At 36.9% G+C, this 22,528-nt stretch overlaps 1 protein-coding gene across 23 annotated transcripts in view; it reads right to left on the bottom strand.

Annotated features, from left to right (window-relative positions):
• Positions 1-22,528, bottom strand: part of LOC127445611 (disks large homolog 1) — a 234,115-nt gene that overhangs the window by 82,334 nt on the left and 129,253 nt on the right. For 17 of the 23 annotated variants that reach the window (XM_051705770.1, XM_051705765.1, XM_051705769.1 and 14 more), the window contains 2 exons: positions 9,067-9,120; positions 1,166-1,216 (listed from right to left, as the gene is read on the bottom strand). In XM_051705770.1, the coding sequence (XP_051561730.1) occupies positions 1,166-1,216; positions 9,067-9,120 (105 nt within the window). Of the gene's footprint in view, positions 1-1,165; positions 1,217-9,066; positions 9,121-9,290; positions 9,477-9,591; positions 9,691-22,528 lie in introns of those variants that run through there. The other 6 variants (XM_051705766.1, XM_051705787.1, XM_051705771.1 and 3 more) reach the window with 3 other exon arrangements.

The raw sequence follows: 22,528 nt of genomic DNA on the forward strand, positions 1-22,528 counted from the left end.
AAGGAAAACATGTCAGAAAAGAAAAATGGAAAGGCTGAAGAAACAACAGACTTTTAAGAAAAATGACATTATTAAATCCAAAACAAAATCAAAGGAAAAATGTGTTACACTTTACAATAATTAGTGAATTAACATGAACTAACACTGAATAATACTTTTACAGCATTTAATAATCTTGGTTAATTTTAATATCGGCATATACCAATATAAATATATTTTCTTACATTAAAAGTTGTACAAGTTTTAGTACATTAGCTAATACTTTATGAACTAATATGAACGAACAATGAATGAAGAACAGAACACTTATAAATGACCATTAACCAAGATTAATAATAAAATATATATTATATTATATTACAGTAAATAATATTATTAATAATATTCTTGATCATAGTTAGTTCATGATACCTCATGCATTAACTAATGTTAAAGTATAGAACCTTATTGCAAAGTGTTACAGAGAAATGTTTATGAGTGAAAATGTGAGCAACAATATCGATCAGTCATAAACCTTATAAACTGATTATTATAAACAGCATGTTAATGCATGTCAGACTAGGGTTTGCATCATGAAAAGATCTTAGACTCAGATGTAAAATGTTCTAGCATATGGTTTAGTGTTCACTGATGCAGATCAGAGGATGCATTGGAGCACAGCTGAATAAGGTCGAGTCTGATAAGGGAATAGACCCACAGGCACAAACTGAGAAAACTAGCTTAGATACTTTGAGCACTGTGTCAGGAAACCTGCTAAAGAATCTCTGCTGTCCCACACATAATGGGCCCAACCCAAAAGTGTTTTTAGCTGTTTTTGTTTGGAATTTTATTTGCACATTGAGTAGTGACTAAATGCTAAAAGTCAAGCACATGACAAGAAGCTTTAAGAGTCCTAATAAAAAGCAGTACAGGACCTGGGTGTTCCACAGAGTTTAAAGCTTTTTCAGCCTATTACACATCCCCATCTCTTAAGTTGCATCTTGAATATTTTACATCTCTTTTCACGGTGCTTGTACAATTCATAATGCAGTTTTAATCCATCAAAATGACACCTTCCTTAAATTTTATGACATGCATACTTCTATGCTTGGTGTAATATATTGTAAACCCATACTGACATTTTAAGAGCCTGTAAATTTCTTTGCATTGTTAAAACTGATCTTACCCGTTCAAGTGTAATTTCTTCATATTCATAATCAGCTCCTGTTCCATTCACCTGAAAGATTTAACCAAAAATTAATGTAAATAATATGCACAACGTCAAAATATATAGCCATGAACACATAATACAGTACATGGCATAAAATATGTACATAATGCACATTAGTTTTTCCTCAAAACAAGCTAAATATATTGTTCTTTTAGACCACAATATTCTTTAAGCGATTGTTTACATGGAGCAAACAGGTTTTTACTGAATAATTCATGTAAATGACAAAAATACAAGCTTCATATTTTCCCTTTTAAACTTTTAAACAGAACACTGGCTCAAAAAACTTCCATCATTATTGTAAGCACAATTTTTAAAACTTAGGGACAAGTATAAATAATTTTTAGTGTCAATCAACATTATGCAACAAGTGGTGTCAACAGCGCTTAACTTTTACTGAACCCAGAACACTCCTTAATGACCTGTTCAAATCAATTACAATGCAAATAAAGGACTAGAAAAGTAATAAATAAATAAATAAATAAAATAAAATATCCTAAAAGCTGAAGTATAATTTGGTTTTACGCATCCCTCTTCATCTTGTGCACAGTACACATGTAAACTTTATTAGCACTGTCCATGTGCAGCCCAGTTTTAGCAGCCTTGCCTACCTGTATGAGTCTCTGCACGTTGTCTGTGCATGCCCCTGGAGTTGACCGTACTAAAGAGTATCACAAATCCTAGTGTACATGCATCGAATGCATCCATACGAGGAATGGGCATTTTGGTCATTTTGTCTACTCGAGTACTCGAAGAGTATTATCAAGTACTCGTCGAGCACTCGGGGCCGGGGGGGGGGGGGGGGCACATAGATCAAGTATGCACTAGGGCTGCACAATTAATTGAAAAACTAATCGCGATTACAATTTCGGCTGTCATGATAATGTAATCATGAAAACTGACGATTACAACCTTTAATTTAAGTCTTCTACAGTGGTTTTTATTTACAACCTGTTTTTGCAGCGGTTGAGTATTCTAACCAATCACAGACATGTTGGTTGAGCAATGAAACGGCAATTGCCAATCAGAGATGCTTAATTAGTCCTCTGTCCTATCAGTAATAATAACTGATCCTAATGTGCAAGTTTGAAACAGACTGATGACCAGATGCTTGTCTTATGTTTCACCTCTGTTCGCGGTGGCACACGAAAATTTATACTGAAGAAACATCACCTGACACTCGAAAAGAAGCTATTTTGGATTCACTGCATGTTGCATCGCTTGCTTGCAACGCAGCTGGTAAATGCACTGCAAATGAGCAAAGCAACAAAACTAAAGAGCTCCCATTCTATCAAGGCATGGATGTGGTGTAAATAATTGATTTATTATGCTGATTAGACAGATTCGTTTTTAATGAGAGCATTCATGAGAGTGCAGAACTCTGTTTGGAGCTTTAGTGAGCTCGCACTTACATGCAGGGCTCAAAAAGTATAAACCTGCAGCGCATGAGTGACAGCTTCAGTAATTGTAATGGGAGAGTTCATCTCGTTGCTCGATTTCTGTGTACAATTTATTAAAAATTGAATAACAGTTAAGTTTTGTCATGTGCGCTGTGTTGGAGCTTGTTGCAGTGATGATTCAGACCCCAAGGTACTGCCCAAAATCATGACATAATCAATCTCAAAATTAAAATGAATCTTTGCCACATTTGTGTATAGTTGTTACTGAATTTTGAATTTATTAAAAAGTCACATCACACATAAACATTATCAATTATCATTTTCATGATCGATCATTGCTATCACTTCCGAGAACTCGAGTACTTGTGCCTATCCCTAATCCATACAGACTCTTGGTCAACATAACGACACATGGAAAAACAAAGCCTTTATGCAGCCAGAAGTGGCTGATTGTAGCAGCTTTACTAGATTAAATGTAATGCGGGGGTGGGGTAAGGCCATCCACAGCAGGGTAAACTGAGGACACATTAAATTAATTCTACATTCTACACTACAAACTGTACAGACAGGTAGTGAAGAGATAGGACATGTGTAACATGTTGAGGTTTCAGGCAAGTCAAGCTATGTCATTTACATACAGACGTAGATGTTGGTAAACCAGCCAGGAGAAAGTTACAGTAGTCAGTTTATCATCACATCAACAACCTGAGGTCCATGTATGAGTTAATGACTATTGTCACTCCAGTTTTTTATAATAATTTTAAAATAAAAAAATAAAAAAAAGACACCAGGAAAATAATGTCACATTGATAAGAGGACATCCTATTCATGTATAAGCAGAGAAAACTGAAAACAGGCCTGCATAGTGAGGCCAAAATAATCTGCATCAACACAGCAACAGCTTGCCTTTACTTGTTTGTGTCATTTCAGGGGCTCTGTTTTAAGCTTCTCAATGGCACATTTAAAGACCTTAATCATTAAATGTTCTCTCTCTCTCTTTTTTAGTGATGTTTCATTCGTGAACGAATCAGTCTTTTTGAACTAATCTTTTAAGTGAGAAAATCGTTCTTGTTCACCTCCATACACTGACTCATATTTCTCGTTCACTGACGTCTATTTTTTCCGAAGCCAATAGCCCCTTTCACACATGCAACCTGGTAATTTGCAGTAAAACTGTTGGATTACTTTTACTGGTAAATGTACTACATCTGCTATTCTCACATGCAATGGTTTCAGTCTTTTCCCTGTTTTGTGACCATTCACACATCAGCTCCAGAATGCCATTAAACTCTCAGATGTAGTTATTTTTTTATCAGTCGACAAATTTCTTCAACCACTCAGATGAAGAGAAATGCTTTTAGGCTGGATTGCACTACACCAATTTGAAAATATGAACAGAATCGAGAAATACTAGGTATCACACACTTACAGACTATGGTCTATAGACAAAAACTGGGCATCACACACTAAGCGATTGAGGATCACTCCTGCTGTCAAGTCGATCTGATCAGAAACTCAAGTGGAAACACCTGTTCCCGTTCTATGAGACACATGACAGATGTAAACAAACATGGATATATGGGAGCACTGCCATTGAGGTGGCTCTATAGGTGGCTCTAAAATCTCAAATATTTGTATATCCTCCAACTAAAAGGAAAAATTTCACTATCTGTCCAATTTGATGACATTATTTGACTCCAGAGTAACTGAATCATCTTCGTCTCACATCAGCACGTCCTGACCTTGTACATGCTCAAACCGTTAATTTTATGACTTTTTTTTTAGCGTCAAAACGGAACTTTTCAGGTAATGTTATAACTTCTCATTCAGGGAAATAGCCAGTACTAAATTAACTGGTATTTTCGAATGGGTCGTGTTCACACATGACCTCTAAACTGAAAATTGCATTTAATTTTCTGGAAAAGGCTGTATGTGTGAAAGCAACTATTGAGCTCTAGTTTGAAGCGTGAGACTGCTTTGATGGCTTTTCTTTCCTGTAAAGACTGACTATCGCATGAGCGAATAGCATTCAAGTGTGGGCTGTAAAGGAGCATTTCATTGGTTTGAACCACTGAATGAATACGCCACTTCACTACCATGTCTTGGTAAAAGTGAAGCCCAGCACTTGACAAAATATAGAAAAATTAAATTTGTGGCTAAAACAGTTATGATGTTTAAACTATTTTTAAAGTGTCTTAGTACATTTGTAGACATACAAATTGAATTTTTGTTGCTTTGTCCTGATTTTAAAGATTGACTATAGCACGAGCCAATAGCACTACAGTGCAGGCTGTGAAGGAGCATATCATTGGTTTGCCCCACTGAACGAATACACCCTTTCACTAGTCATTTGAGTCTGAATGAGACGAGACATCTCATTCATGAACAAAATGAGTGAATCAGGCATCTCATGCATGAGCGAGGATCTGCTGACTGGCTGAACGAGTGGAGGCATGTCAGTCGTTTAGTTCATTTATCCAGTTCAATAAGAAAAGGGGCTGAATGAATTTAGAATAAAAGTGAGTGATGAATACATATTAGAATTACACATTGACTTTATTGAAACTCACTATTTTTTAGGCTAGTATTGTTCTCTTTTTTGTAAAGCTTGATCAAATTTTGCTCAGCAGTTCACAATATGATAGAAATGCATTGTTGTCATTTGTGGGTAAATGCTTAAGATGCTTAAACACTCTGAAGTCTATTAGAAGAATTGTAGACAAGCAAATTTTAATAAAAGACTTCTTCCAGTTGTGAATGACTCTGAGCTTTTGGTTCAATGATATAACTCATTAAAAACGTAAACACTGGAATTTTTTTAATATCTACTGGTGCAAAGGAGTAATTTGCAGAGATGGTCAATGAACGAATCAATGAACGAATCTGAACAAATGGTGAACAGATGCAAAAGACTCAAGTCACTGGGATAAATAAAAATCCAGACCACTACTCTCATTTCTGTAACTGTTACAGAAAACATCTGTCTGTGACATCAGTGGTGTTGTGTGACAAAGAAATGGTGGAGCTTAAAGGGGGGTGAGAGAGCCACGTCAATACTGACACTGCCCTGTACAGCATTATACTCCAAGTATGTCACCAGCTCCCAGCACGATACTACCACAACAGTCTAATGCCATTTAAATGCCTTCCTCATTTTGTATAGTTTTGACAAGTATAACATTTCCCAAAAAGCCTTTCAATGTTACATAGTGAAGTAAATCGACTAGATCATCAAAATTCAGAAGTTGTAATTACACTGACAAAAGCCTATAAATAAATCAGGTATAGTTCTCTGTTTTTGGGATGCATGTACAGTCAGGGCTGTGAAACCTGTGCTGAATTATTCATGCACTACCTGTATGGCCACAAACAACAGGCCATAGGGATCAGAGCCAATACAGGCATTTACAGCAATCAATATCAGGCTACTACTATATGCAAGAGATAAGATTTAAAATAAATGAACAATCAAAGCAGGACTAGTGGTACATAGACATTGAGCAGTCCATAAAAAGTAACATTAACATTGCATGTTGCTTAAGAGAAAACCCCCAAACAAAAGCCCTAACTAAAGCATTTGACAACCGAAAAAAAGAAATACCATTTAGACTTTGCATAGTACTGGGGAGACCACTATAAATACACTTTCTGTTTGGAGTCATATTGCTAGCAGACTCAATGCCCACCACTAACAACATCAAACACTTTTGATCCTATGGTAATACACTGCAAATTATCCTTCTCTTAATCATAATTTCTTATTTTATTTTAATTATCTGTTTTATTTACAGATCTGCTTCTCAGTCAGAACCCGGCAAAATCCAATCTGTATCAATGCATCATTTCTAACAATAATTAATTGATGACTTGGAAACAACTAAGAAATGTACTTATTACCTCAATATTTCCTTGTATCTGGATTAACCATGCATGTATACGTAGTAATTATATATAGTTGTCTAAAAAGTCTTCAGCATGTAACAGAAGGCTACATCTACAAATGAAAATTCTCTCATCATTTACTCACCCTAATGCTGTCCAAGATTTGTATGACTTTCTTTCTTCTGCAGAACACAAACGAAGATTTTTAGAAGAATATTTCAGCTCTGTTGGTCCTTACAATGCAAGTAAATGGTAACCAGACCGTTGAAGCTCCAAAAATCACATAAAAGCCACGTAAAAGTAATCCATAAGACTCCAGTGATTAAATCCATATCTTCAGCAGCGATATAGGTGTGGGTGAGAAACAGATCAATATTTTAGTCTTTTTTACAATAAATTTCCACTTTCGCTTTCACATTCTTTCACATTTTGAAAGTGAAAATGCAGATTTATGGTATAAAAAGGAGTTAAATATTGATCTGTTTCTCACCAACACTTATCATATCGCTTCTGAAGATATGGATTTAACCACTAGAGTCGTATGGATTACTTTTATGCTGCCTTTATGTGCTTTTGGAGCTTCAAAATTTTAATACCCATTCACTTGCATTGTGAGGACCTACAGAGCTGAGATATTCTTCTAAAACTCTTAATTTGTGTTCAACAGAAGAAAGAAAGTCACACATCTGGAATGGCATGAGGTTAAGTAAATAATGAGAGAATTTAAAATTTTGGGTGAACTATCACTTTAAGGCAAAGAAATGTGTGATACAGCAATTTCCTTCAGAGTCAAAGTGCACACTTATCATGTTCAACTTAAAAGAGAGAAGCCTTATTTTTTGGGCAACAGGAAGTGGCATAATTCTGAAAATTTACTTTAATATACCATTTAGACTTCTCGGAACAAAATTAACCATTTATTAACCGGTTACCAACATTTAAAAGCAACATTTTCACTCTGGAACAATTTAAAGGGACTTTGGTAACAATCTGCAAAAAATGTCATTCCTTTTCACTTTTTGTTTATGTTCCTTGGAATGTTTTCAGTCCCTGCACACAACAGCTTTTAATTCATAAAAGGAAAAATGTCATTCATCCAATATCATTGTTCTACAGCTGCAAAATGGTCTTGGTATGGTAATGCACTTGGTCTTGGTATGGCAGCTAGTCTAATTAAGTCTCTGCTGTACAGTAGTTAGCATGCATCTTAATAGAACTGTGTCTAAAAATGTATTATGAGAGAATCTTCAGCACTGATTATGTGGAATTGCTAATGAGGTCACTCAGAAGAAAAGTGAGTTCCTCAAGGTAATTTTGTTAAAGACTATGACTGTATTTGGTTCAGATAATGCTAGTGTTCAGAGTGATGGAGCGAGTCTTTGATAAAGGATGACAGGAGTGAGCTCAGCTTGCTTTCTGGTACTGGATGTATAGGATTACCAGACGCTGCTAAGATTGAGAGAAGAATGGGTTGAAAAAGTATCATGGGACCTTGATAAATGTCAACTACAGTTCAAAGCTTTCAGAATGCGGAAACTCCTTAACACCTAAAGTCACCATTGCTGGGGAACTTGAGGAGCTTCAAAATGTAAGACACAAAATCCAAAAATGGCCAGACCTCCATGAACTTCACAACACTGAGTAAAGACTATACAAACTATATTTCTCAATGTTGACAAATGCATATTGTATAATGTACTGTATATTACAAATCCAAATGCATGCTGTATTGAGAAAACTCAATACTCATTTCAAGTTCAATAAAACAAAGATTATGTTTTCAGTTTGGCAGGGAAACAACTGCCTTTGTGACATTATTAGGACTGGGCAATATTTTGAATATTCACATTGTTTTCATGAAAACTGCAATGATTTTAATGCACTTTTATTTGGCCATTAAGTTTCCTAAAAACTCAAAAAAGTCATTAGAGTAATTCCAGGACCCTTGTCTCGCAAGTATGAGAGCATTAAAACAGATGCTGTTTTAGGTTAAGCTTGATTCATTCCGTGAATCAGTTCAAACTTAGTTTTTATGAATAGAATTTGAAAATTTGTTTGTGTCCACTCAAAAATGTCCACTAAAAATTAATATTTAAAATGTTTAGTAAAAAATATGTGTAGGTACAAATTGCTGTTTATTCAGTTTCACTATGTATGGTTATATTGGAGTATATCAATGAAAATTATTCAATATAAATCTCCCTTGTGTTCATTTAGTAAAACATGCATGCATTGATTATTTTTAAATTTATTTGTAATGTGTTTTACAGTATTTTATTTTGGATATTTTTGTTTATGGCTGTTTGGTTGAAGTGATGGATCCTCTGACTAAAATACCCTTTTAAGCTATTTCATAGCAAATACATCATTTTCAAGTTATACTGTATACTGAATATTTAATTATAATTTATAATAAATTTTTTCTATATCACCTAGTCCTAGTCATTATATGTTAAGATTATCTTCTTTAAAACTCGCCTAATATTGTATATTATATGAATAATATTCTGTAATAATCAAACTCTTCAGAAAGTGCAGTACATAAAGAAACATATCACTTAAATATGGACTTACATATGGTGAGCTGTCAAGGCTTTCTGTGTTCACCACCACCGGTGCTGGGCTTGCCTGCAAAAGAAACATGCATTAATCTTTCAGCTGATATGAATCAAGATGCAAACAGTAACTGACTACATTAATTTTTGTTCCTAACCTATTGTAGTTTAAAATACAAAAATGAACAGTTACCAATAAAATAAAATAAAATCAGAAAAGATACCATAAAAAGCATCACTTACTCTTGGCATGCTGATATAGTATTACACTGGCATTTGCAAGAGATTAACAGCACAGACTGTGTCCATACACAGCATGACATACTGCAGAATATGCAATACAGAGGGATAACAAACCCGCATAGACATAATCCTTCTGCAAAAATGAATCACACGTTTCACTTGCCCAATTGCTTTTGAGGTACAAGTGCGCATCAGCGATGTAACATGGTATTCTCTGGGCAATCTCTCTAACTCAAGAGGACCATTGCTGAGGTGGGTGGAGTAAAAACATGAAGATAAAAAAAATAAAAAAAAGAAGGACCTGTGACGTGGGTGCAGGAATGGCAGTGGTCTCAGCTGGGATGGGTGAGATAGGGATCACAGGGATTATGGGAGCAGAGGAAGGAATGACATCTGCCTGCTAAACAATGACAGTGGAGGTCAAAGGTCAGAGCTGATGGAACACAGCAGTACTGAATTGAGAGAGAGAGAGAGAGAGAGAGAGAGAGAGAGAGAGATAGAGAGGAAGGAAACTAGGATAACAGGAAAGATGTGGTCATGATAACACAAAATAAACAAAAATCATAACATGACTGAAATTAAGAGTAAACTAAAACTCTTTTGTAATCTTCATGTCATTAAATTAATGCCATTTCTTAGACTTGCTATTAGCAATGGTAATTACAAACACTTAATTGCTGTTCTTAAACATAGTGAGCTGCCTACAGAGGTAGCATTTTAAGGCATCATGCATGCCCCCCAAGTTGTTTTAAAGGGTAGGTAACTTTAGTATGCTTTCTCCTAAGAAACCTTGTTTTGGCAGAATTTTAAGGCATCATTGCATGTATGCTTCATGCCAAAGGCAATCCCACAATGCCTTGTGACGATCTAAGTGAAAACAAATTCAAGATGGCAGAAGCAGCGAGAGAAATGTGGATTATAAATAAACATATATTATTCAATACTATAAAGTATTGATTAAAATGGCTTAGTATAAATTCAAATTGAAATACATTTGTATTTATGCAGCGTTAAACCTTTAAAATTGTGAGTCTAGTCAAGTCTCCTGTCCAAATCATTCACTTATAATGTTCTATTACATTTAGCATACTGCCTTATAAGGCAGCTGCCTACAGTATGTAGGCAGTAGGCAGCAAGGCACTTGACTAGGTTTTGGAACAGATCTACAGTAATATAATGTTTTACAGCATAAAAGTTAGACCACAAAAGGTGTGACTAAAAAAGAAAATAAAGTCAATAACGAAAGGACCCAAATGATAAACAAGTTCTTCATGTGATAGGAAAATAGTTCAAAGATTAACAGATGGGTCAAAATAGACACATCACAACAAAATACGCAAAGAATATTGAGTGCATGAAGTATTAGCAAAGAAGTTTTAAAATACACCATTCACTATAAAAATAAATGAGAAACTGTGTGATAGAATCCCCATCAGTGTAAATGTTAGGATGTTTGCAAGGCAAGCTAATTTGGACTCACTTTAAGGACGAACAAGGATGCAATCTTTCTTAGGACATAAGGCTTTAAGTTAACATGAAAAAACTGCACTCAGCATTTCAAGATTCGACAGAGCTAAAACTATAAACAACAGTCCAGTAATCAGCATCCTGTGGTGCGAGGTCATGCAGGATTAGCTCTTCTTCTGAATATGAAATTAGCTGCCAAGATGTCGATCAGTGCTCTTTAAGGTTCAGTGAGTTTGTCATTTTCATTGCAGGCTGAAGATGTGTGCCAGCCAAGAGTACATATGCCAACTGAACACCGAGCCTGCATTATAACAATGGCTAAGCAAACTGAAGTACGTATGTAGGGCTGCTAACAGTTCTCAGAAGCATTAAAAAATAAAAAAATACATTGAAAAAAAATAAAAAAATACTACTTAGTTTTATGCTCCACACCACTACAACTTCCTGTATTAACTACATTAGGTTGGTAGCTAGCTAGATATCTAGCTAACATTACCAAGCTAGCAAAAAGCTTATATCCCATTTACATGCTAACAGGAACTTCTGAGATTGGCGGAACTAGCTTTAGGATTGTGGCCAGTATGACTTCATAAGGAATTCAGAAATTAAAGGAATAGTTCCCCCAAAATGAAAATTCTTTCACATTGTCTTTAACGCATATTACTTTCTTTCTGAAGCTATGAGAGAAATTTGCACTAAAAACAATGCAAGTTCTCGTGTGCCAATGTGAACAAGCTTCTTTCATGCATTCAACAACATTACATATGTTTCGGGTTGTAATTCACTAAAACATACACAGCTACCAATAGCTGGATAATAGATGCAATTGCATTTTTTACAGTGTATGTTTTTGAGTAAAAGATACTACTAAATAGGGCTGGCAATATTGCGATATTTTAATTCGAAATTGATATTTATCGCAATACACTCACAATACAAGCACTTTATAAGGAAGACCTGTACACCTACTTATTAATGTGATTATCTAATCAGCCAATCATGGATCAGGAGCTTCAGTAAATATTCACATCAACCATCAGAATGGGGAAAAAATTTGATCTCAGTGATTTTGACCGTGGCATGATTGTTGGTGCTAGGGCTGGGTGATTAATCGAATTTAATTTTCAATTATGATTTTGGCTTCCAACGATTATGAAAACAACGAGATAAAACGATTATTGTGCCGCATTTTGTTTCACAGTGAAACACCCTGGCATTATATCTTTAAAGCATCCTTTATTAAAGTTCAAATAATAAGGAAGCGGGTTATGAAAATAAACACAGAAACTGGCATTTCTCGGTGCGGTCAGAGCTGCGTCTATGAGTAGCGTGAAGTGACCAGGGAGAGATTGAATCTTCTCCGGGTGATGCACACTCTGGCGCGGGGATGCTCATCACTCGCACGCATTTGCTGCAGCTAGATTATAACGTGATGGCTCGCGATGTAGTGAATCATAATATATGTGTCATGTTCAGAAAATTGGTGATACGCAGCTCTGTTAAGAAGAGAAAGTTTGGGGCCTGGGTAGCTCAGTGGTAAAATATGCTGGCTATCACCCCTGTTGTTCGCTAGTTCGAATCCCAGGGCGTGCTGAGTGACTCCAGCCAGGTCTCCTAAGCAACCAAATTGGCCCGGTTGCTAGGGAGGGTAGAGTCACATGGGGTAACCTCCTCGTGGTCGCTATAATGCGGTTTGTTCTCGGTGGGGCGCATGGTGAATTGAGCGTGGTTGCCGCAGTGGATGGCGTGAAGCCTCCACACGCGCTATGTCTCCGTGGCAACGCGCTCAACAAGCCACGTGATAAGATGCGCGGGTTGACTGTCTCAGACGCGGAGGCAACTGGGATTCGTCCTCCGCCACCCGGACTGAGGCGAATCACTACGCCAAATTGGGAGAAAAAGGGGAAAAATCCCCCCCCCCCAAAAAAAAAACAAAAAAAAAAGAAGAGAAAGTTTGTTTTTTGTGAGTTAAAGATGGATCAAAGTGAAAATAAAGGTGAGAGAGTGTAGTCTTAGCCCATTATACACTGGAACAAAATACGTTTTTGATTAGTCTTTTTTTACTTGTTTTACAAAATAATATCTAATGCAAAATGCATGTGTTCCGAGAATGCTCGCGCTAATGCGCACCTGAACAGTCAAACACATTTCAAACTTACGCCAAAATGCCCATCTTGGTGAGGTATTCATGTAAACACAGAGAGTGATGTCTAAAGTGAATGTAAACAGCAGAGAAAAGCGGATTTGTATTAAAATGTCAGACTTGTAAATGTATATGTAAGCTAATAGACCTGCTGCTGTCTAGTGTGATAACAATCAAACAACCATAACAAGAAAATGAGAAAACCAATCACTGCTCTTGACTGAGTAACTTTAGTATTAATGTATTATAATCATACAGTAAATAATGGTAGTAGTTTTATGTTGCATTTCATTCGGAATGTTTACTCGAATGCTTGATAGCATACTGCTGTTAAAAACTTTTTAAAGCTGTTAAAAAAAGCACAGACTTTTCTTAATTTGTTCAATAATTTTTAATCTATTTCTATTCATTGCTGTTTTTTTATTATTATTATTTTGTTACTGACTGTTTACTAGTCTTGAATAATTACTTAAGAACCTCAAACCATTCTTTCATAATTAAAAAATTATTTAGTGTTATTATTTGTTGAGGATCTGAAGCTGGTATTGAGAATGGTCAAATTTCACTACCGACTACTGAAATTTTGGTATTGTGATAATGTATAGCCTTTATTGTACATGGTAGATCTTGCTGCAATAACATGATGAAAAAGTAGATCTCATTCCATAGAAGTGTGAGCTCCCCTGCTGTAAATGATGGTGATGGAGGCTTTTCTTTATTTGACTACCATACGTAAAATAAAATAATAATAATAATAATAATAATAATAATAATAATGACAATAGCCTCCTCCCCTACTCAGTGCAGTTTATATTTCAAGGAAATCCATTGTTAAAAAGACAAGTTTAAAAAAAAAGTTCAATAAATACATGATGTTTCCAAAGTCAATGAGTAATTGTGTTAAATAATCGTGATCTCAATATTGACCAAAATAATCGTGATTATGATTTTTGCCATAACTGAGCAGCCCTAGTTGGTGCCAGGCAGGCTGGTTTGAGTATTTCTGTAACTGCTGATCTCCTGAGATTTTCATGCACAACGGTCTCTAGAGTTTACTCAGAATGGTGCCAAAAACAAAAAACATCCAGTGAGCGGCAGTTCTGTGAACGAAAACGCCTTGTTGATGAAAGAGGTCAACGGAGATTGGCCAGACGGGTTGGAGCTGACAGAAAGGCTACGGTAACTCAGATAACTCCTTTGTACAATTGTGGTGAGCAGAATAGCATCTCAGAATGCACAACACGTCAAACCTTAAGGTGGATTGGCTACAACAGCAGAAGACCACGTTGGGCACTTTATTAGGACCATAGTGTTCCTAATAAAGTACTTGGTGAGTGTACATTTCATACCATCAATGGGGGAAGAATTGCACTCCACATGTTTGTTACACTTTAAGAAGGAATTAAACATAACTTGTTTGTTTACAAGTAAACTCCAGAGGGTAAACTACCTTTTAAAGTATACTCAGTTTAGGATTTAATCCAACATAAGGTGTATGAGTATTTTTTATTACATTTCGCCAATTTCATCATGTTCAGCTGACGTTTGACTCCACTAAAAGACTTTGTGACACTCCACACTCCAGCTAAGTAGGTGGCAGTAATGCACCATAAACTGGATTGCTAATCTGCAATAAACATCACAAGAAACAGGCTAAATATCAAACGTTCCTCATAAGTTTATCATCGATATCGATTTTTTTCCCCCCAATAAATATCGATAAATACGGCAAGCCTTACAACTAAATGTGAATTACTAAATTGTGAATTACATTTTTCTACATAGAAACATAATTAAAACAATGTTCCCCCAAATGTTGTCGCAACTAGCCTAACAGAGTTGACAATTTCATGTTAAGCAATTTTGTTGATTTGCAAGTTCCCAGCATGCATTGCAATATGAATAAATTATGCGATTAGTGTTATACTGCTTATTATTTGCTTTTTATTAACTTTTCCTGTTATTGTTGTTTTTTGTTGCCACTGTTTGTTAACTGTTGTGTGTTGATGTTAGGAGCTCATCTTTTAACTTAATAAGGTATTTTGGTTGTCACTGTTATTGAGGTTTGTGTCTTAAGGGTTGATGTCTATTGTGTGTCCATGTCCAACAACTGTACGTACTCTCTTGCCTTGCAAGACATACCACTCTTCAGAGGCAAAGATTGCAATTAACTTCATATAAAATATTTGAAATGGTGACAAAATGAAAGACCTCATATTGCGAATTGATAGTTGGCTGAACAAGAAATTAGCAGTTCTCTCAACAAGAATCTTTGCATTTAGTGAACAAACAAATTCACATTGACTAAACAAAGCAATGTTACTGAGGATAATTATTAAACAGTTGTTGAGAGAGCTAAAAAATCTTACTGCATCACGTTGCCTTGATTTTTTAAGTTTCCTCAACAATTCTTTTTTTTTTTCAGTGTATCATATGCCTTCAGAAGACTGGAATATGCATAGGATATGATGCACAAGTCACATGGATTGCCTTTATAGATTACTTTTTAAGCTTTATTGTGAGGCACCATCCATTACCATTATATTGAAAGGACGAACCTGGAAATTCTTTAAAACATCTCCTTTTGTGTTCCGCATAAAATCATACAGGTTTGGAATGACATGAGAGTTCATTAGCCTACATGTTTTTTTTGTTGTTGTTGTTGTTGCATTTTTTAATGAAGTTGAAATACTGTGTTCATGATGTACACTGTTGTGATAGAGGATATGACGCAAGCAGTATCTCTGGGAGCTCAGCAGATTACAGCTCTACAGGAGCTAGATTCAGTCTTGCCATGCTGTCAGTGAGGACACATCCGCTGAACCTGGCCCTCTGCACAGGCAGTCTGTATCAGCATTCCCAAACAAAGGCCACAGCCGCTTGTCTAAGTCCCCACAACACAGCCAGAGGAGATGGGTATTAGGTTACAACAGTCCAGTTCACCCAGTCAACAGACACATCACTGCAACTACTAATTAGAAAGAGTTTCCGTTTCACTAACCCACAGACACAGGGTTGTGGCAGAGACTTGAGACGATATACTGTTGGTTATATATATATTAGAGTGACACCACCACATTCACAAAAGACAACACTCATTCAACCACAACATTTCACATGAAAGGATGTTGTCCTGGCTAAACTGACCAGTGTAACTTATGTAAGAATCTGTTCACACTAAATGCTATTATGGCGGGGGTACAGTAGTCATGGCCTGTGATATCCGAGTTAAAATTAGAATCAATCATTAGCATTGATCAGAGCAACTGGCTTAGAGTTCAGCCAGAGGCTTCCACCAGTGTCTCAAATGAACAACAACCCAAAACAACCCACACGTATAACTTTTAACACAACGTAATAAAGACAGAGGCTCTATTTCTTAAACAAATTAAATCATGCCAGGGCTCGACATTAATCTTTCCCAGGTACTTGTCTTTCAAATAAAAAATAAAAAAACTGATGCTTTAATTGTTCGAAAGCTTCTAAATGTATGTGTCCAAAAGTAATTTTTATTCAATACATGAAAATGATTAGCAACTTGAGACATCAGGAATATAAAGTCAACCTTTTAGTGATCCAGAAATTATACATGATTCAAACTATATGACCTTATCCACTTTTATCCTGAATGAGAAAAAAAAAAAAAAAAAAAACATGTAGCTCCATAGTGCTGATATTTTACAGAGTCACGATGACTGTCATTTGAAAGTGCCCCACCCTAGTGGGTCGATGACATGAAGCGATGGCCCAAGGTTAGTTAAGTTGATATTAACTATTTTGACTTATGACAGCCAACAACTGCACAAGTTGAGTCTGTACTCATTGTAACTCCAACTAACGCCTGTTGCACACAGCCCGTTGAAGCAGCGTGTGAGTATCACTGAAGAAGAACATCAGGACAACTTTAGCAGCAAGCAACACTTGTGCTTTTACAACGGCAGCGTTTCTGCTGCTGAAACTTCTGCACTCTATACAGATTTACATATATAAAATGGTTATCAGGAATAAGCTATTGATAAGTTGTTAAATCGTATTTACATGATGCTGGTGTTACCGCCATGCTGTTTCTGCTTCCAATGTGAAAATTTGCCAAAAAAATTTAACATGGGTGCCGAAAAAACGATGCGCTGCTTCTGCTCTGCTTCGGCATGTGGTGTGCAAAGCATAACACTTAACATGGTTGTTGTTCTCTGTCTGGATCACTCATTTAAGTCATATTTACATTACTTATTATGGAGACCGGATTCAGAAAACAGTCCAGTGGCAATCAGAATCATCATGGTGCAAATATCACTACTGACTACAATTACTATTGTATTTATAGACTTTATTCACAGCAGCGCCATCTTTGATTTTTGAAGGGAATGAAAACGAGGCTGTGAATAAGGTCTATTATCCTATGTAGTATTATTATTTCTATATTTTTTAATCCCCTTTTCTCCCAACTTGGAATGCCCAATTCCCACTGCTTACTAGGTCCTCGTGGTGGTGTGGTTACTCATCTCAGTCCGGGTGGCGGAGGACAAGTCTCAGTTGCCTCCACTTCTGAGACAGTCAATCCATGCATCTTATCACGTGGCTCGCTGTGCATGACACCGTGGAGACTCACAGCATGTGGAGACTCATGCTACTCTCCGCGATCCACGCACAACTTACTATGCGCCCCATTGAGAGCGAGAACCCCTAATCGTGACCACGAGGAGGTTACCCCATGTGACTCTACCCTCCCTAGCAACTGGGCCAATTTGGTTGCTTAGGAGACCTGGCTAGAGTCCCTCAGCATGCCCTGGATTTGAACTCGCGACTCCAGGGGTGGTAGTCAGCGTCAATACTCACAAAGCTACCCAGGCCCCCTTATTATTTCTATATTAAATATTGGAATCTTATACAATAATAATATATTTCTGTCCTGATTTCATCACTTTCACATGCAAGTGTACAAAGAAAACCATAATTATATGTTCATTACTATGTTTCAATAAGTTGACCAAAATCACCTTCCCTTTTAATGACATAAGTTTTTCAGCTTATTAAAATTTCTAGTCATCATGACTTTGGAAATACATTTTAGTCAGCTCATGCTGATCCTGATCCAACTATTAAAACTGCGAGAAAAACTTTCAAGATAAGAAAAATACCAACTAACCCATGTCTGTCAATTCACTGCAAAGAATATTGACACCAAATGAATCTGATTTACATGATATCACTAACAAACAGTAGTGTAGTCTAGGTCATATGCAGGCATACACTGTATGCCCACCTATCTTTCAAAGGATTTTGCGTATACCCACCTTAAAATAGTTATGATATGTATGGCCGCCAGAACAGTCTTTGACCCATAACTTTTAATTATACTGAGGTGATGCCGCAGCACCGTTGAGTGAATTGTGATTATTATTGTTATTATTATTTTAATAAGCGTACAGAGATTCTCTGCATGGAGCAGCGGGAGACGGGACCGCAACTGAAGGCACAGGCGTAATAAGACATTTCGGCTTAGCTGATCTACCAATCAGAACGTTCATTTTAGACACGATTGGATATTTTTTAACCAATCATATTTTCTGTTTCAATAAGGGGCGGGACATTTCTAGCATCTACAGTGAAATGCTGATGTGCCTGCAGTGCAGTAGTCTCCGTTAATTACTTTGTGTTGTATATTTACTTAGCTGCTAAACGTGAAAATATTAATGCATTTAAATAAAAACTTTTGCTATTAAACTTCGGGTGTCACTGCACCCGTTCTAGTTTTTTATGCTCTTTGCAGATGACAAGTTGTCCCATAATTGTATCAAATGTCATTTTTTCTGTCTTTTACTGCTGTCAGTGGTGCCGTTTTTTCCTTGTGATATCAAATCATCTTAATTTATATTTCTTAATAGGACAAGAACATTTTTGTACACAAATAAAACAAATAGCCTAATAACATAATAAGTAATATAAGATGTGTTAACGTGAACATTACTACACTCAGTACAGTTTATTTTGTTTTATTTTATAAGGTTATAAAGCCTGTTTTACTGTTAATTTAAAGAACAGTTAATAAAACCTATGAATTTAAATAGATATTATATATCAAGCTTTAGTAGTGTACTGTACACTTACCCTGACATACATTTTGTAAGTTCAAATGAGACTGATTACAACAGACCATAACTTGTTATTATTATTTATTTATGTATTGAAAAATACCATTTTCTTACACATTTTAAGTGTAAATATATTATTTTTTGAGATATACTGTTTTTTAGGGATCCTCGATAAAATCACATATGCCCACCTCTTCAGTCACTACTACACCTCTGCTTACAACTCCAATAATATCATGTCCACAAGGTCATTGCAAACATAATGGCAACAACCACATCAACACAATATAATACTTGCTTCTAATGAACATCATGGAATGTTCACTCAAATTCAAATGATCACAAAATCAGAGGGCCATATACCTCCAAAGACCAGCCCCAACTACCGACCACAGAGCACTACCCCGCCATCTCTCAATGACACTTGGTCTCGGGACACATACCTTATCCAATGAAAACGTGTCCCAAGGATTGCCAAGCCCCAAGCCACTGGAAGAGGTTCTGACTTTAGCTGTGCTTTTGGTGGGGCTCTTTTTGACACTGTCCCTCAGGTTGATGAACTTGCCTCTGCTCTTGGTGATGGCAGGGAGAGTGCAGGAACTGTACTGCCTGTGGGACCCCAGAGGAATCCGCTGGAGGTTAAGCAAGGTTGGTGAAGACAGGTGAGGCTGGTGCAGCTGGTGCGGATGCTGCTGCTGCAAATGATGGTGGAAATGGTGATGGAATTGTGGTTGTTGTTGCAGTTGCTTTGCCGTGAGGGTCAAGGTATCATTCACGTGTCCGACCCTCTGGTGTATTTTGGAATGGTTGCAGTTGACCACCGCAGGAACCCCATTTTGACAGTCCACATAAGCACCACAGCAGTATTCATGGTTGTAGCAGTAGGTGGTCATTACTTTTCCAAGCAGGCTGATGCCTGAAAAGTTGGAGAATGCAGCTTGAAGTGATTAGCACTTACTTTGCTGAGCAATCTGGAAGGAGAAAGTACACGCCGTGGTCGTAAATCCAGTCATTTTCCCCTGGCTCCCCTCTTCTGCCAAAATCCTCTCACTGTCTATCTCTCTTACTTTTTCTCTCTCTCTCTCTTTCTGCCTCACTCGCACTCATCCCCCAGCACTCGCCAATTAATGAGCTCCACTGGGCACTGCACATGACAGCACATAGTCTCTTCTGCAGGCATGAATAATCAACGCTCTATTCTTGATTTCAACATTGGCATCCAATCCTTGCTCAGGACAGTCTGTGCTTCACTCCTCGGACAACACCAGATTTGCACTCTACATTTATGATTCACAGGGCTTTTTGTAGTCTGAGTCATTTTTCAAAGCATTAACAAGGGTCACAAAGTGATGGATCACAGCGGATAAACTCAATCTCTATTACATACTTAGCAGACGGGCAGGCGAATGGGCCTGTACTGTATATCAGAGCAAATGATGGTGGAGGACATGCGGGTTAGCAGCAGATCCTTGTGTTGACATTAATTTACAACTACTATACACAACTAATCTCCACTTGAACCTGCACCATAAGATCCTTTACACACAGTCCAGTGCTGTAGCAGTTCTAGCGTGTATGGTGCCCTGGGCGAATCCCGCTAACAAAAGTTGTTGGTGGGGGGGGTGGTTGTAAATGAGATGGATGGTGGAGTTCATGGCGCCCACTTGTCTGTGTGGGTGCCCCGTGCCGCCACCGGCAAAATGCCTGGGCAGCTGCCTCCGGTGGGGTGCACCATGCGGATCAGGGTACCGTGCACGTGTCCGGCCCTCTGTGCTGACAGCTGGACACTGGTCGTTCATTTAAGCCCAAAGTGTTCAACAAAACTTCCTTTTAAACATGCTGTATGTTATATGTGGTTAATAGAAAAGGGTAATCTTTCAATTGCTCGAGTAATCAAATGTGCAGCCAACCATATGTATATGCATATGTTTGATTACAGACTATCAGTCATAGTTTAATGAACCTGTTTCTTATAGAATATTTAAAGATACGCATGAAACCCAGAGAGAAACTCTACGCTTAGATTATTTCCCACCCTCATGTTGTTCCAAACCCATATTACTTTCTTTTTTCCATGGAACACAAAAGGATAAACTTTGAAGAATGTACTGCTTGTTTGTTTTCCAATGCAATTTTAAAAAATGAGTACAGGAGCTTGACCAGTACATTTTTCAAAATTTCTCCTTTTGTATTTCATGAAGAAAGAAATTCATATAGGTTTAAAACAACATGAGGGTGAGTATATGATGACAGAATTTTCATTTTTGGGTTAACTATACATTTAATCCTACTATCATTAATACAGTGATCCTACATTTTGTGTTCCCATTTTGTCCAGTTAAATAAAAGAGATGCTTCAGGGGCTGAACTGTGTGTGAATAGGAATGAGAAACAATCTAGTTCTGCATTAGGATTGGCCAGTTGTGAATGTACTGTTTCCTGTTCACTGCACCCTTAAATGTACTCTGTCCTGTTTCTTAAGGGCCTGGGGGGGGGGGGGGGGGTGAGAGAAGGACAAAGGGAGAAAAGATGGAAGAGAGAGAGAGAGAGAGAGAGAAAGCTTGTACTTGAGGCATTTCAAACATCTATACAGCCAAAAAATGGACACTACATATATATTATTTTTTTCAAAAAAAAAAAAAAAAAAAATCAATAGGAGAAGATGGGCTAAGACACCCTAAACTGTAACATATTTAGATATGGAGATTTGATTTCCAGTATATCATTAGGGGAAACATATTAAACAATGAAACATTTCTTAAGTTGCTAAAGCACAAAATAAAAAATACAAAAATAAAAAAAACAGGTAGGGGCTATATTGTCCCACTATTGTGGTAAGAAGACGCTGTACAGTACCTTGTGCATGAAGCCTCCCAAGGTAAACTTACCCCAGACAGCTGTAATCTGATCTTTTACAGAATGTAGACAATACATCTGATAATGAACTAACTTTGCTGTTTTTCATTGTTTCATGCACATTTAAAATAGACAGACACACCTCCTGTTGTACAGCAGATGGCTCCATACACACACTAATGCACATTTCACACATCAACCATCCATATCGATATATATTCACCCCTCACGTTTGGTGCCATGTAGTCTGGCATAAGTGATTTATCTAAGGTCTACTAATACATAAGGCAATTTAAACAAGTTAAAGGTGAAGTGTGTGATTTTTTTTCCACGTTAAAGGACTTTTTCTCTTACTACTTTTCCGCTTAACGTGCAGAGACAACTATAAATAAGCTATTTAGATTGACATCCGTAAGGGTGTAAACACAGTGGTGCTTTCAATTGCTTTGTTTGTTTGAATAGTAGGGTTGGGATTTGAGAACCAAGAATCTTATTCAGAACCAGAAAAATGAATAAAAACAAAACAAAAAACAGAACCAAATTATTTACATAACTTTCGGTTCCGTCAACAGTTCTTGAACGAGCATTCTTCCACCTATGTTGACAGAGCACCGCACTAAAATACTCTTGTCAGGGTTTCCTTAAGAAAGAAAGTCATAAACATCTGGAATGGCATGAGG

Source organism: Myxocyprinus asiaticus, chromosome 9 (assembly GCF_019703515.2).
Source record: "Myxocyprinus asiaticus isolate MX2 ecotype Aquarium Trade chromosome 9, UBuf_Myxa_2, whole genome shotgun sequence".
NCBI classification, from domain to species: Eukaryota; Metazoa; Chordata; class Actinopteri; order Cypriniformes; family Catostomidae; genus Myxocyprinus; species Myxocyprinus asiaticus.